The sequence below is a fragment of the Schistocerca gregaria genome, chromosome 2 (assembly GCF_023897955.1).
Source record: "Schistocerca gregaria isolate iqSchGreg1 chromosome 2, iqSchGreg1.2, whole genome shotgun sequence".
Taxonomy (NCBI): domain Eukaryota; kingdom Metazoa; phylum Arthropoda; class Insecta; order Orthoptera; family Acrididae; genus Schistocerca; species Schistocerca gregaria.
In genome coordinates, this window is record NC_064921.1 from 383,057,306 (window position 1) to 383,074,690 (window position 17,385).

The window sequence follows — 17,385 nt, forward strand, 5'->3', positions numbered from 1 at the left end:
CTGCACATGTGCGCACGTGTGCGACAGCGGCATCTGTTATTAGACATGTGTCCTAAATGAACGGCGGCGGCTCCACTTCCCTGTGGTACAAGCAAGAGCGCAAAATATCCAGTCTAGTTTACCCCTGGTGACCGTAATCTTAACAGAGAAGTACTGAGAAATAGCAGGGCGGGAGATCTACGTTCTCAGTCGTTTAAAAATGACTAGGAACTGCAATTCTTTTTTGTAGTCGTTGGTGAAAACTGACAGTGTTTGCTGTGCCGCCGAATAATAGGCGGCCAGCGTAAGTTTTCAATTGAAAGACACTACAATACATATCACAAAGACGGGTGTAGTATACTCAACAGTGAAGAACGGCAAGCAAAATTAAATACCCTTAAGAAAATGGATGAGACACATCAACTCGATTTTACTGTAAGTCAAAGTAACTGATACTTCTTGAACTCTTAGTTTCTTGTGTTACATTTATGTCTGTTTTACTGCACGCTGTACCATGTACTGTTTTCAATTTTTCAGAATGACAACCACACTAAATCTTCACAGCGAGCAAGTTTTAAACTCGCATTAAGAATTGCACAATCCGGGGAACCCTTTTCCGAAGGGGAGTTTGTGAAAGGGTGTCTTATTGATGCTGCTAAACTTATGTGTCCCACGTACGTTTGCAGGTTTCAAGATATCAGTCTATCCAAACAAACAGTGACAAGACGTATCAGTGCTGTGGCCGGCGATCTGCACAGGCAGCTAATAAATAAGGCTTAAATACTTTGTTGCTTTCTCTGTTGCGCTCGATGAAGCAACAGATCTTACAGGTACAGTCACGTTGTGATATACATACGAGCTGTCGATGACGCACTGTGTGTAACAGAGGAGCGACATCTGTGCGTAGAAACATGCACTACATGAACGCTGACGGCTGCGGCGTGCACGCTGTGACCCGGAAGTTGCACATGTGCAAGAGCACCGCACGCGTGCAGAATTTCTGGCCGGCCCTCGCGTAGGGGCACTTAATTTGAGTGTTCACAACCACGTTTTAGGCATACGTTTGGACTGATATTGGTGTGTGTGTGTGTGTATGTGTGTGTGTAGGATTGTGTCTCTTGACATAAACACTGTCTTTTCGTGCTGCTGACCTAGTTTTGCAAACATTTTAGACCTTGTTAAATTAACATTGTGACAGTTAACTAGCATCTAGAATAATGTAGATGAGGAAAATATTTAATTCTAGGATTCCTTGTGCCTTTTACACCAAGATAGAGGTGAAACTATGGGAGTTCAGAAGATACTTCGGAACATGGTGTCTGTTTCAGAGCATTGAGATACTCCTTCACAAGGTGCAAATTTCACATCTTTCAGACACTTTTGTATATTTCACCATAAAGGCCACTAGGATAAGTGAGGTAGTTCCGCCACCTTAAATCTATGAATTTTTAAAATTTTGTTTCAGTTTCATTCATGACACACCTCCGTTCCCGAGGCAGGATTCGAACCTGCGACCGTAGCGGTCGCGCGGTTCCAGACTGTAGCGCCTAGAACCGCTCGGCCACCCTGGCCGACTGACCTAATTCGGGTCTCTATTAGAAATCCCACGATTTCTATATGCACACCTCTTTACGTCAACCATTTGGTCGATGCTTGCATATCGACATGGCCTTGAGCAAGTTCACTCATATTATTATGATTTTTGTTATTATTATTAGTGTTGTCATTATCATTTAACAAATTGTCATAGAGGTAATGTACATTGTTTCGGAGCGAACCGGAATGTAAATCTTCCAGAAAGTCGTGACAGCCTGAATCCACAATGTCACTTTGGACCTTCTCGTTTTTAGACAACCTGTTGGGTTGTAAAGGGTGGTCCAAGTAAAACCGGTACACTTCACGTACCGGTTCATCATTTCTATTCGAACTGCTTGTGAAGTGGCAACACTGTTTCGAAAATAGGCTAGACTGATTTTATAGAAAAGTTGAGTGCAGCTGTCTTTTCGTGCGTCAGTTGTTGTGACAAGCTAGTATTGTTGAGTTGCTACAGAAATGTGCAGTTTGCATTAGAACAGGAAATTGATATTGTCGTTACGTAAAGACGGGCTCCATGAAGGAATGCAAAGAAATGTTTTAAACAAGGTATCCTGGTAGGGAACTTCCCACGACCAGCGCTATTTAAAATTTGTAGGATCTCTTTAGAATGTGCAGACGAATAGGCGGCCGACAGCCTGAAACTATTGACAGAATTCGCAAAGACATTACGAGAAGTCCCTGCAAATCTGTAAGGAGGTTATCGTAGCAGATTGGTGTATCTCGTACGTGGCGTCATCGTGTAGTGAAAGACATGGAATTAAAAGCCTGTTGTGTGAGTGTGGTGCAAGAGTTGAAATCTGAGGATCAGGAAAAAAAGGGTTCATTATTGTAACTGTTACGGTTGCGGTTACGGTTGCTATCGGTTACTTTAACCCCTTGCTGTACTTCATGTTAGATGAGGCCTGGTTTTCTTTGTCCAGTTATTTAATCTTTCAGAACTGCAGATACTGGTCGCAGGACAACCCACATATTTTGGAAGAAGAAGCTCTCCACGCAGATAACGTAGGTGTTTGGAATGCGTTGTCCGGCATGCACGTTAATGGCTCCATATTTTTCAGTTAAACCTTGAACAGTACCAGATATTAGAGATCTTTGACTTTCTCTATGCTCAATTAATAGATGCAGGAAAGCTATAGGCAATATTCCAACAAGATGGAGCGACTACTCACGTATCGAATGTGTTCCCTGAAGACAGAGGTCAGTAGAGGTCTCTAGCCACCAAGGTCCCCCGACTTTGACATGGCGTGATTTTTATGTATGGGACAATTTAAAAGCAAAGTGTATGTTGACAATCCTCACACAATAGAGACCATAAACGGAACATTACTATAGAAATTAACATCGCACCTGCACAATAACAGTGTGTTACTGGTAACGTCATCACACCAAGCAGCGCTGCCTGGGAATCACAGGGCCACAACGTCTAGCACTCTTACAGACAGGTAATTACATGTTTTTAACGCCATTATCGGTTTTTTTGCTTAGTTCATTCTTGCTTGACTCCCAGGAGGTTTGATGTGGGACGTTCTACTATTGTACAATATTTTCAGAATCCATACTGGTTGCTAAGGAGTTTCCATTCTATACACGCCATTTAGTAGTACTTAATAAATGTTATAGTATCGTCTGAGATTCTGCAGACGATGATCTATACAAATTTTCTTTTAAGAAGAAAGACAGTAATAAGGGGCACGTTTTAATTATCTTCGAATTGAGATACATTTGTGTGATAAAATAAGCTGAATATCTAAGTAAACCAATAATGACATACGTTCTGCTTATTATGTACTATTTAATGAATTTTAATACTTACCTGGACCGCCAGGATAAGCACTGAGAGGACCAACGAACGAAAACAGGTACTGGAAGACAGGCTTTGAAGAATAGTTAGCCATGCTCTTAACAGCAGCGTCCAATCCTTCCACAAAAAAGAGATGCGAATCGAACTGTAAAGTGTAATAAATACATCATTAATATTTCTGTGTGGTTCAGGAACTTGAAAAATGGAGAAAACATTAATATCCTACTATAGTTACGCCATTAATATATGTTACACATTAGGAAACAATCTTGAATATCACATAGCTTACAAATTTTATTCTAAAGAACAGTTAAGAACTCATTAAGTGTATGAATGATCTGACTGTATCAGCTCAAGCTAAAATTTTATCCATAGACATTTTAATCTTATACAGAAGAATAATTGTAGTTGAAATAGTCGAGACAATAAAAAACGAAAACAAAACAGTTAACAGACAGGAAATAACGGAGTTTATAAATTTACTTAGCCTCGTATTCTTACACAATTACTTCTCTTTCAACAGCAAAATTTACAAGAAAAACACAGGGTTTGCAATGGAAATCGCTTTTAGTGGCCTAATAGCTGAAACTTTTTTTCTGTATTGTAATATGGTCAGGGGAGGGCTGGCAGCAGCACAGTCCACCGCTCTTCAGCCAATTGGTTTTACAAAAATACAGAAGGGTGATTCTATAAAAATGGGGGATAAAAGGGGGAAATAAAAAACACAGTAAACGGAGATAATGGGAGTTAAAATATACACTAAGATGGAGACATGCAATGGGTGACAGTTAAAAAGTCGACATAAAGTCGAAAGACCACAGCTGACAAATCAAAGTGCACTTAAAAACATTGGAAGCAAACACAAGTTAAAAGTTCGGCCACAGGATAAAAATCACAGAGCAAGACACTTAAAAAATCAATGGAATATGACAGAGCACTCATGAACAATAAACAACTGATGTTGGGGACCTGCCAGAATGGGAGATGAAGAGGGTAGACAAGACAGGAGGGAGTGCAGAGACACTGAAGAGGAACATGGGAGATGGAGGGGGTGTAGAAGGGGGGAAAACCACACAGGAGAAAGGAGGGGGAGGAGAGGGAGCCCTGAGGAGGAGGCAGGAGGAAGGTGGGGTTAAAGATGGTAGGAGGGGTAGTTGCTGGAAGTTGCTTTGGGAAAGGAGGTGGAGAGTCTGGAGATGGGGAGAGGGCAGGACACAACGTGAAAGCGCGGCAACGTGTTAAGGGTGGACAGGAAAGGCGACACCAGGGGGTGAGGGGATCGAGTCGGCTGACAACATACATGGTGCAGATGTGTTCACGGGAAAGGAGAAGGTGGGGGAAGAGGATGAGGTCGTAGAGGGTGTGCGTGGGGGACAGAAGATGGATACATAAAGTAGGCAGAGCTAATAGCTGAAATACCGAGTGATCAAAAGTCAGTATAAATTTGAAAACTTAATAAACTATGGAATAATGTAGATAGAGAGGTAAAAATTGACACACATTGACATTTCAATAACTTGAAATTAAATAAATATTTCTATGGCTGGACCATAAACATACTCTAACACACATTATTAAATACATAACTAAATTAAACAGACATATATCAAAGGAATAGCAAACAGAAGTAGGCCAGTAGTCTAACGTCCCTGTGCTCTCTAAAACACAATACACAATTGACCAATTTCTTCATAAATAGCTTATATCGGATATAAACGAAGACATAAATGAATAAATGTATTTATAGGTATGCTGCTACCGTTTTTCCGTGTAACTGTGGAGAAATTATGGCCTGACACGATCGATAGGAATCGGCCAGTTTCAGCTCCAATATCTCATGTACTATTGATGTTACATGCCTGTAATTAATACCAATTTACGTTTACACTAATAGCTTTCTAAAGACACGTCGATCGACGGAATCCGATGAAACGTTTAGATTTTGGAAATTCGTTGCTGGGTGCTACTTGTATAACTGTCCAGTCAGATAATAAACTTTAAACAAAAAATGATAGTGAAAATCTGATTACACCATCAGAGTCATCGTGCAATTAATGGCAATGTGCATGCTTCTTTTTGATGTATCATCATTCATCTGGCTATTATTAATTTCTACATGAACTGCGGAATGTGTGCCATTAAGGTCTCACAAAGTCCGCCATCTCTGGCACTACCGGCATACAGATCTCCTCCATCGACACCAAGCTCAGTCCTCATCACAGCGTCAACGTGGAATTCCCGGTCACGCACTCCCTGGATCCCGGTTAACGCTCGGCACCACTTGGCTGCCGCCGAGCTGCGGCTCGCCGGAAGGCCCCAGCGCAGCCACGCCAATCCCAAAGTTTGAATATTTTCAGGGTCTCACGACTAGCCCGTTATCACACAATTTGGACAGTCTCAAGGTCGATAATACACTGGGTGATCGAACCTTGTTTGTTGGAAGTTTGTATTGGAAAACACCAAATGTTTATTACCATTTGGTCCTTAATGATCGCCTCCCACTTTTCTACTCTGGTTTGATGCAGTAGTTCCTTACATTGTTGTTTAATTTATCCCTCTTTGTCGTTCTGTTTCCCCTAAGGATTTCTGTTAGTATTTTATCGCCTGCCTTTTCTGCGTCTTAAGCACTATAGGGTGGGACACATGGGAATTTCATACCCTTTTGACATTATAACAAATGTTGTGACCGCCTTGTCTGCAACGCTCGCACTAGTTCGTCTGCTTTGACTTCAACATCAAGATCTCTTCCTTGCAGAGGGTGTGTCTTGAATTCTGCGTTTGAAAGTTCGCAATTCGCTTTACGTGAATTATAAAGACGCTCGGGCTGGATGTTAGCCTCTAAGTCACTATCTGCGTCTGTAACCGTGAAGAAAATGAGATTATGGTCACTTGTAAGTCCATCATAGATTTTCCTGTCATTATCTGCGTCTGTACTTGTGATGAAAATGAGATTGTGGTCCCTTGAAAGTCCATCACAAACTTTCCTGTTTGCAATGTGGTCACTGACTTTCGAGTTTACGACAGTGTTACCTAGGGATGGATGAAGCCAGAAATACATTGTTAGCAGAATACAGCGGGCTAAAATTTCATATAATTTCAGGAAGAACTCACTCCAGCAAGGACAATAGGGAAACAAGGGAGAGGACGGCAGGAAGACCTGGGGATTTAGTGCTACAGAAGGATGATGATCAGCTGGTGTAACATACTAATGAAGAGGTGCTCAGGAGAGTACAGGAAACCAGACATTTGTGGAGACACATCCAAACAAGAAGAGGCAAACTCGTAGGGCACATTTTAACACATAGCAATATTATTGGAACAATGGCATAAGGAATTACTGAGACAAGCGCCTGGAACGACCAAGGAATCATATATGAATCCGATTATGAATTATGTTGGTTGCTCTACAAACATGGAATAAAGAAGAAGGCTGGCAAAAGAGGGGAATGAAGTGCTACTGCAAATCAACCTCAGGGTTGAACACTAGAGACTCAATGTAACATAAGAAGTCAAAGTATCTCCATAATTATTTAACAGCAGGGATTTACACCTGTTACCTTTATTTCTTCCGACTTACTAGAGCGGTGGTGTAGTTGTCCGTCAGTGTGATGTCGCTGCCGTTGTAGTAGAACTCTTTGACGGAAGCAGCACCTTCGAGCCGTTCTTCCCTCGTCGGAAGTCGTAGATCACACCCAACAATATCGTCAAAGTTCTTGTTGAGGTTGCTTATTAGTGCTTCAGTGGATAATACACCACCCCCTGTCATAAAAGACATCGAATATTGTAGAATCCTGCCTCAATTCTGATAGTAAAGCAAACCACGCTCAAACCAAGAAATCAGTTACAGAAATAAATTATCTGAAGAGATTTACAGAGACAGGTTGTGACTGGAAATGAATCCCATAAATTTTAAACTTTATGCAGAAGCTAATTACGTGTACAATTCCATTAAACTTTATCCTTACAAACTAAGTCGTTATACAGTAAGACAATTACACAAACAAAACGATTTAATTGTTAATTTTATGCTGTTAAAAATTTAAAAAAAATGTGAGGTAGCTAAAATTTAAGCAGATGTCAGTTTTATGGCTTTTAAATGGCCGACTAAGCCTGTGGCGATATAGTTCTGTCAGTTAAGGCCAAAAAACTTGTAATATGGGAAGTAATTCACATAGTCGCAGATTGTTATACAATGCTAGGAGGGAGTGCCATGTGCAACGTACTAAATAAGCTGGCCGGTGGGGAGTTCAGATGGTCAGATGGTTGAACCTGCGACCGTAGCAGTCGCGCAGTTCCGGACTGAAGCGCCTAGAACCGCTCGGCCACATTGGACGGCGCCGGTGGGTAAGTGAGTGTGTGTGTGTGTGTGTGTGTGTGTGTGTGTGTGTGTGTGTGTGTGTGTGTGTGTGTGTTTGTATATGAAACTCGCCTTTGTAAGTTGCGTTGAATACCTTGAAAAAACCTCGCACTCCAGCGAAAAAATATCAAATATCATAGTAAAAAAGTTAAATAACATTGCGTTTCATACTGAAATGGCCCTATTCATTTTTAGTCTAGGAATAATTTTCTGTGCTAAGGGAGCGAGAGAATATTCTAAATTTCGACGTTGCATATGCACTGTAGCTTTTTTTTATTTTGTTTCGGGCAGTGCGAAATAGTTTCCGACTTGATGGACCAATACGGTGCATTGTAAACCATTGTTGATTACTTCCAGTATTCCGTGGATACATGTTTCTCTGACTTCCACTACCTTATGTTGTTGATTGTTTTGCAGAAATACAGATAAACTCCCAAGGTTGCATTAGCTTGAGGGAACGCAAGGCGCTTTGCAGAATTGTTAACAATACCGTTAAAAAAGTAGTACCAAACAAAACTATTAATGCATAACGGTGACGCTGGAATCATAATGGCACATACACATGTTGTCCCATTTATTTTGACCACAGCAAATAACTTTTTGTCCCGAAGCTAAACAAAGAATGTATTATACAAATGTTGTTTAGTTACCAGAGGGACATTAACCAGCATGGTAGCCTTTTTTTATAACTTTATTCGTTACGAAGATATGAACAGCGGCAAGTCTCTTTTTAAATAGTACTCATATTTTTTCGGTAGTCCACTTCCTGTCATCAACACCTGTTCAAAAAAAAAATTCACAGTGTACGGTTCAAGTTAACATGATTTATTAAGAACGTAACACAAAATTGACTTCGATTCTCCTTCACTAACACTTTCTCCTTTAATAACACACGGTTCAGGTACCTGGGCACGTAACTCGTCCTCTTTCTACAGGAGACAGTAAACAAACGAAAACGCAATGAATATGAACACTGATGAGTCAGTCAACCATCTTCAGATGAAGGTCGGTATGAGCACAACATACACCAACTAAGAGAAGGTAGAAATGTTACTACCCGTGGGGAACGTGAGTTAGCAGAACAGTAACTGCAGTAACGTTTTCTTATTTAAAATTTGGGTATATGTATTACGGTAAAGTAGTACTTTTAAATGATATATATTTTGGAAAAGCCTTTGATAGGCTGCAGTGTGAAGCCATCTGGAAAACAATGCAGAGTTATGGAGTACCTCGAAAGATCATCAGTATCGTGAAGATGATGTACAGAGAATATACTTGCCAGGTGAAACATGATGGACATCTCTCAGAACCATTCATTTTAAATTCTGGAGTAAGGCAGGGTTGTTTGCTGTCACCACTGACATTAGATGGTGTCATGAAGAGGGTAATCCGAGATTAAAGGGGAGGTATACTGTGTACTATACGATTTCCTAGAAGCCTGAACTCTGCGAACGACATCTGCCTTCTGTCCCACACTTTCAAGGATATGAGTGAGAAGCTCAAGGAATAGGAAACAGTAGCTGAGAGAGTTGGATTAAAAATAAACACGGCTAAGACTAAAGAGCTTGGTATGAAAAGTAAGGACAATAATGCACTAGCCGTGAAAGAAGAGGAGATTGAGCGGGTGGAGAGCTTTCGTTAACTGGGAAGCATTGTTTCCAAAAATGGAGGAGCGACGGAAAACTTGGAAAGTAGGATCAAAAAGGCGAAAGGGGCCTTTGCCGAGCTGAGACCAGTTTGTACATCTCGTGAAATATTGTTTTGACTCAAATGAAAAATCTGTTCTCTTTTACGGGTGTGAGACGTGCAAGGTGGCAGCACAAATTAAAACATGAGTACAAACCTTCATCAATAAATGTTTCAGGACGATACTGGGAGTACGATGGCCAAATGTTATCTCAAACAAAGAACTATGGCAACGAACGGGAAGCCGAGATAACGACAAAAGAAAGGAAATGGAGATGGATTGGACACACCCTGAGAAGAGGCTCGCAACATTTTGAAAATCAGGCTTTAGAATGGAACCCACAAGGAGCAAGGAACAGAGGCAGACTGAGGTTGACCAGGTGCGGGACTGTTGAAGCTGAGGTGACAGCCGTTGGCCACTCCTGGAGTGACATCAAGAAGATGGCAACGAACAGTGTCAGATGGAGAGCTCTAATATGTGCCCTATGCTCCACATCCGAATAGAAGGAATTAAGTCAAGTCAACTGCAGTAATGTTTCCTTATTTAAATTTTGAGTATATATATTACAGTAAAGTAATACTTTTAAATGATATATTATATCCAATAAAAGAAGCTCTGCATCATAATTACTTTCCTTTTATAATGGTTGAAGGCAGGCGAAATGCTCCTCAGGCAGATTTACTCTACACAGAAAACGAAAACCTAATAAGAATCCACCTTCCGAACCGATGTTTTCGCGTCTTGTGACACTTCGGTAAACGGGAAGCTTAAATCCAAGGCAACGTAATTGTCGTAGCACTCGCGCAAACGGAGACGCCGAAGTAAATGTCCTCACTTCTGGTTGCAAGGAATTCACATGTGAAGACACGACAATTTGAACAGTAGCGACCTTTCCACAAATGTCCACAGACAAATCTCTTTCTTACATGTTGCTTATTTTAACAGAGAGAATGGCTACGCATGGGACTTGGAATGGAAGATCAAGAAAGAGGCGCTCTGATAAGAAACGATATAAGGCAGGGTTGATAATGGAAGCAAGACTGAAAGAAAAATCGAGACACGTTCATTAGATTTGTCGACGTGGGAAAAGCGTACTACAGTGTGCAATGCTGCACGAAATTCGAAATTCTTAGAAAAACAGGGGTAGGCGATAAGGAAAGACGGGTAATACACAATGTGTACCAGAACCAAGAGGGAAAAATAAGATTGGAAGACCAAGAATGAAGTGCTCGGTTTAAACAGAGTGTAAAGCAAGGATGCAGTGTTACGCCTCTATTATTCAATCTATACATCGACGAAGCAGTGAGGGAAATAACAGAATGATTCAAGAATGGGATTAAAATTCATCGCTGATGACATTGGAACTCTCTGTGAAAGTGAAGAAGAACTACAAGATGAGTTGAATGAAACGAACAGTCTGATGAATACAGAATACGCGTTGAGATTTAATCGAAGAAAGACCAAAGTAATGACTAGTAGCAGAAGCGAGAACAGCGAGAAATATAACATCAGAACCAGGGACCACGAAGTAGATGAAACTAAGGAATTCTGCTACTAGAAAGCAAAATAACCCATGACAGACACAGCAAGGAGGACATAAAGAGCAGACTAGCATTGGCAAAAAGAGCATTCTGGCCACGACAGGTCTACTAGTATCAAACTTAGAAGTCAAACTGAGGAAGAAATTTCTGAGAATGTACGTTCCGAGCACATCATCGTATGACAGTGATACACTGTCTATGGAAAAACCGGAACACAAGAGAACTGAAGCATTTGATATGTGTTGCGGCATAAGAATATAAGGTAAGGTATGAGGAGGTTCTTCGCAAAATCGGCGAGGAAAGGAACCTATGGAAAACACTCGCAAGAAGAAGAATGGACAAGATGCTAGGTGGTGTGTTAAGACAACAGGAAACAATTCCATGTTAGAGAACAGAAACTGTAGAGCACAACTGAGATTGGAATGCACCCAGAAAATAATTTAGGACGTAGACTGCAATTATCTGAGATGAAGATGTTGGCACACGAGACGAATTTGTGGCGATTTGATTTTATGAATATGTTTCCTGATGTTAAAGAGAGTCCTGCCTCTCCTGAAACATTTGGACCGTTTTTAGTGTGAAGGTATCCGCATGTAATGAGGCACAGATTATGTCCCAACACCTGTTGTCAAATTATTCGTATAAGCCTGTAATTAAAGGAAATGTACGTACAAATATTGTTATTCATTATCAGAGCCTTATAGGGTGTCTCATGTGGAGAGATCATATACGACAAACTAAGAACTATATATTCCTTATCGAAGAGAATAATACTTCGAGTGTGTGATGTCTGACGTGCCTTCCACCAATCACTGTAAGTTCGTTTGCGGAGTCTTATGGAAATGGAAATGAGATTGTCCCCAAAACTATTCAGTGAACTTCTGAAATTATCTGTTACATAATTACTATGGATAAAACGTTGTCTTTCACAAGGATAATTTTTAAGGGTGTATTAGAGGAATATTAGAGGAAGGAGCACTTCCGGCAGTTCGCTTAAGTGATCCTTCCTTAGCACAGTATTTAAATGTGTAGCAATGGATATAATTTTTTTGGTCATTACTGAACACTACGTCTATGTACAAATCCCCACTCGGAAATTCAGTGCTGGAATGCATTATCTGAACAATAGATACAGAAACCGTTAGTCAAAGTGCTTCTAAGAAATCTGCTCACCTCGATTTGTACTTGATGGCAGTTGCTGTTTCCGTTGTGCACAACTAGGTGACATATTGCACACGTTTAAAGATGTATTATAAATTACGTTTCATTCTTTCATGTACTCAAATCGGTCAGGTGTATTAAGAAATACAATGACGCAAAATAAATCGCAACACAAAAACGATGAATGTAGAGAAATGAAATTTTGAGAATACATTTGATAGGTAAAAGATTTAAATGATTAAGATTGCAAGATCAGAGATTAATGAAGACGTAAGATAAGTGATTAAAAATGTGTAATGCTGGTATATTAACAACCAATATAGACGCCAGAACGTTACATACAGCCGTGAAAATGTGAGGGCATTGTGTTGTACAGGTGTCGGTTGTCCGTTTGTAGAATGCAGTTAAATGCCTGTTGCACTTAGTCGGTCAGTACTGGGACGCTTAATGTTGGTTGTCGATGACGCTGGAGTTGTCGTTCGATGATGTCCCCTGTGTACTTGACTGGAGACAGATCTCGTGATCGAGTAGGCCAAGGCAACATGTCGACACTCTGCAGAGTATATTACGTTACAACAGCAGTATATGGACGAAGTGTTATCGTGTTGGAAACCACCCTGTGGAATGCTGTTCATTAATGGAAACACCACTGGTTAATCACTAGACTGACGAACAAATTTGGTTTCAGGGTGCGTGGGATAACCACCGACATGGCTCCTGCTATCATGCGAAACCAAACCCCAGACCGTAACTTCAAGTGCAGGTCCATAGTGTCTAACGTACAGCGAGACTGGTTGCATGACCTCAGTTGGCTACATGCATAACTGGCATTAGCTTTCGTGTGAAAACTCAACAAACATCCACCCTGCCCTCCAAAGAACTCTCGTTTGTCACCATTGAAGTCGCAATTGGCGGTGGTTTAGGGTTAGTGGAATGTACGCTACAGGGCGTCTGACTCGGAGCTCTCAAAAAAATGGTTCAGATGGCTCTGAGCACTATGGGACTTAACATCTCAGATCATCAGTCTCCTAGAACTTAGAACTACCTAAACCTAACTAACCTAAGGACATCACACACATCCATGCCCGAGGCAGGATTCGTACCGTAGCTGCGGCGCGATTCCAGACTGAGGCGCCTAGATCCGCTCGGCCACACCGGCCGGCTCGGAGCTCTCGAAGTAACTGATTTGTAACAGTTCGTCTTGTCACTGTGGTGTCAGCTGCTGCTCAAATTGCTGCTGTAGGTGCAGTACCATGCGCCAAAGCCACACACTGAACACGATGGACTTCCCTCTAGGTAGTGTTACGTGGCTGCCCGGAGCCCAGTCTTCTAGAGACCGCACGTTCCCGTGACCACCGCTGCCAGCAATCGTGTGCGCTGGTTACATTTATGTCAAGCCTTTCTGCAGTATCTCAGAAGAAGCATTCAGCTTCTCATAGCACTATTACACGACGTCGTTAAAGCTCAGTGAGGTGCTGAAGGTATCTTCATCGCCTTAAAGGTGTTCTTGACTAAAATCAAATCACCACGTCCAATCTCAAAGGTAGGCCTCATGACCGTTAGTCTATTTAAAGCAAACCTGGACTTAACTGTGAATAGGCAACTTTCAGATATAGAAAGAAGCCTACCAACTTCAGTTTATGTCATACTATTACTTCTTAGCGTTGAGATTTTTATTTCCTCATAGTGCTTCTACCTGAAAAGAGTTTTTCCAAAGTTGGTTAACTACATGTGTGGTGGGCACGGGAACAGTCAATGCTTTCTCTTCTTCTTCTTCTTCTTCTTCTTCTTCTTCTAGTGTTCAACCCTGAGGTTGGTTTGCAGCAGAGCGCCATTCCTCTGTTCTGTCTGCCTTCCTCTTCGTTTCCACGTACGTTTCCACGTAGGTGTTGAAACGGTTCAGTAGTTTCCGCTCTATAAGTAGCAGGTTTCGCTGCTCGCTCGCACCGGGAAATAGAAACAGAGGCGGCTCCTCAGCCAATTTTATTACACGACGCGGCCGGCCGCGGGTGCAACGAAACCCATGTGGACGGTTGGAAAGAAATGTGTCAGGCTTCATAATACGTATTTATATGTGTCTTGTATTATGCATTTCTTGTGCGTGGATGTGAATCTGCACATGAACTTTCCTAATCCTCCTCACACCTTTTCGTAAAGCGTGGCCAAATCTTTGTTGGGAAGTAGTTCTGTAGTATAGTAGTACCAAACTTACTCCAGGCTATGGGATCGGAGAGACAGCACAGGCAGGTAAAAGTCAAAGACTTTCCAGTGTCACAAGATTTGGAGTGGAGAGGTTGATAACGGCCAAGTGCATCGACCACCCCCTCCACCGGGGCCCAGGAAGACCTCCGGGTGCCCGCCATACTCTAGAGGGTTACAGAGCAGACGTGCCCTCAGTGCGTCTCTCTCAATGTTCACGTATGGAAGAGAGGTATTTGAATATTTGTACTAATCTTTTATTTACAGCTTCGGATTGTGTGAGGTAATGAATGTGCTCGTTTAATTCTGGAAATTTGACCCCCTGTGTTAAAGTATCTGGTCCCCAGTTTGCCCGTTATCCTCCTCATATAGTGAATGTCCTATGTAAAATATTGGCAGACTTTGGTGGTATACATTTTGCCAACGCAATTCCGTCTTATCCGTAGAAATGTGCGTGGAGATTAGTATATAATATACCCGAGCTATAAGTTGTAAAATTGTAATATCTGTAAACTGAAACAATTGCTTCTATCGCTGTAAAGTCGAGTGATAATGTTTAAAATAAATAGGTAATCAACTGTCTTCAATCTTTAACATACCTTAAAAATCACAAAGGAGTCAAGTTAAAGGAACTGATTTAAAATAAAAGCTATAGAATGCAGGGACCCACACATCAGCGTGTGAGCCCTCCAGCCTCTTGTCTAGAATTGTATAGAAAGGACACGCTCTCTGGGTAGCGCTCTCAAGCTCCTCTCCCCAGTTATCCGTTGCGCAATTTTGATTCAGAGCTTGACGACATCAACTTTGATCTGGCGTCCCTAGGCAAGGAGGTAATATGGTAAACTTTCAGTGTTACATCCAACGTCATTCATGATCAGTTGCGTGTATGATATCCTTGGTCGCCCCCGCCGATTCCTTCCCTCAATAGCTCCTTCTGCTATTGTTCCAATGACGTTGTTGTGTCGTAGGATGTGCCCTACAAGTTTGTCTCGTCTTGTTTGGATGTGCCTCCACAGTAATCTGGTTTCCTGTACTCTTCTAAGCACCTCTTCATTTGTTACTTTGTCTGTCCAGCAGATCTTCGTCATCCTTCAATAGCACCACATCTCCAGGGCCTGTAACCGTCTTCTGTCTTCTCTTCCACTTGTCCAAGTTTCACATCCGTCTAGGGCCACATTCCAAACGAAACCTTTCATGATACGTTTCCTTATTTTCAGACTGATGTTGTTGCTGGTGAGTAAGTTCCTTCTCCGATTAAATGCAATTTTGGCCTTTTGTATTCTGCTCGCAATTTCTTTCCGGCTTCTGTCATCCCATGTGATTTTGCTTCCCACGTAAGTAAATTCCTCTATCACATCCAGCGCCTCTCTTCCAATTCTCATTCTCAGAGGTTCATATTCTGCTCCTGTACTGCATAGCATCACTTTAGTCTTTTTCTTGTTTATTCTCAATCCATACTGATTACATAGAATTTTTTCCATTGTTCGGAGGACTTCCTCTAGATCTTCTTTTGTCTCCGTGACTATAACAATATCATGTGCATATCGTAGCATGTCTATCTTCTGCTTTATCAGTGACTGAAATAGGAGAAATTTTCTAAAGGCAATATGACACCGGTTGTCATGATTTCTGTGGAAGGTGGAGTAGTTGTAAACTCTTCATAGGAGTTAGTTCATGAAGGATAAGAATAATTGCCATTTACAGGATAGAAGAGTTACGGATTTTTCAGATATTTCATATAATTCAGATCAATTTTGGGTGCCTATGCTTAACATTACGACATTACTTAAAAGAACGGTACAAAAATACTAAGTATTCTAAGTACGTGCCTTTATTTGTTTACTCAATAATTGGTTTTAAATACTTTTGATTACGATATCTGTCAAGCAGAAAAAGTTTTCAAAATGAAAATATATTACGTAAAATTCACGAGAAAATGTTATCTTACTCTGTGTTTGCTTCAGTTGTTCGAGGTCATTATTACCAGCCATGAAAGGAACCAGATTGTAGCGCCCTTCAGCGACGAGGGTCCACGGCATTTCCGCCAAGAAGGCACCGTCGTGTTGCGGTTCGACGGTTGGCGACCAGACGCAGGTGAACAAACTGAGCTTATCCTGCCACAGTAAAATCATGCTTTCTAACTCTTTGTTAAATGTAAGTCACGGAAGGCATATTTTACCAATAATAGAGACATATAAACATAAAACTACGTCGAATTCTACTTTATTTTTATTTGATTGCAATTCGTAAAGTTGTACTGCTGTTATGACTACATTTTACATTAGATATTACGTTAATTGTACAAATTACCAAAATAGAAAAATGAGTCATTATATTTCTTAATTAGTATCGCAAAAGGCAAACAGACGAAGCACGCTGAGAATTAACAGATTCAGAACCGAAGTTCATGTTCGATACTATTGACAGATCAACGATGATATGTCTTGATACACATTACTTTATACCTTTATTCTTTCTGAAACCTTGTCTGTAGCTGCTCCAAAATAAATCTTTAAAAAAAGTCAAACAAATGATTACAATTTCAGGAAACCTTAATCATTTATTTAGGAGAAAGAACATAAATTGAACAAGTCACTAATGCATTGGTCTGCCTCTGGCCTCTACGCAAGCAGTTATTCGGCTTTGCATTGACTAATAGAGTTGCTGGATGCCCTCCTGAGGTATATCGTGCTAAACTCTATCCAACTGTTACATTAGATCATCGGATTCCCGAGATGGCTGGAATGTCGTGCCCATAATGATCGAAATAATCTCAATTAGGGAGACATTCGGGGACTTTACTGGCAAAGTTAGGATTTGGCAAGCGGGAAGAGAAGCAGTAGAAACTCTGGCCGTGTGCGGGCGGGCATTATCCTGAAGAAATGTTTGTCCAGGATGGGTTGCCGTGCAGGGCAAGAGAACGGGGCGACATACCGCTGTGCTGTAAGAATGCCGCGGACGCGGATAGCAGCCAAAAGGGTCCTGATATGTATGGACACTGCACCCCAGACCATCGGCGCTCACTGTCGGGCCTTAGGGGAGGTGACAGTCAGGTTGGTATCGT

General features: G+C 41.3%; 1 protein-coding gene across 1 annotated transcript in view; it reads right to left on the bottom strand.

Annotated features, from left to right (window-relative positions):
- LOC126320815 (esterase FE4-like) overlaps positions 1-17,385 on the bottom strand; it is a 60,310-nt gene that overhangs the window by 4,649 nt on the left and 38,276 nt on the right. The window contains exons 7-9 of the mRNA XM_049994124.1: positions 16,270-16,435; positions 6,954-7,135; positions 3,389-3,521 (exon numbers count right to left, since the gene is read on the bottom strand). Of these exons, the coding sequence (XP_049850081.1) occupies positions 3,389-3,521; positions 6,954-7,135; positions 16,270-16,435 (481 nt within the window). The remainder of the gene's footprint in view (positions 1-3,388; positions 3,522-6,953; positions 7,136-16,269; positions 16,436-17,385) is intronic.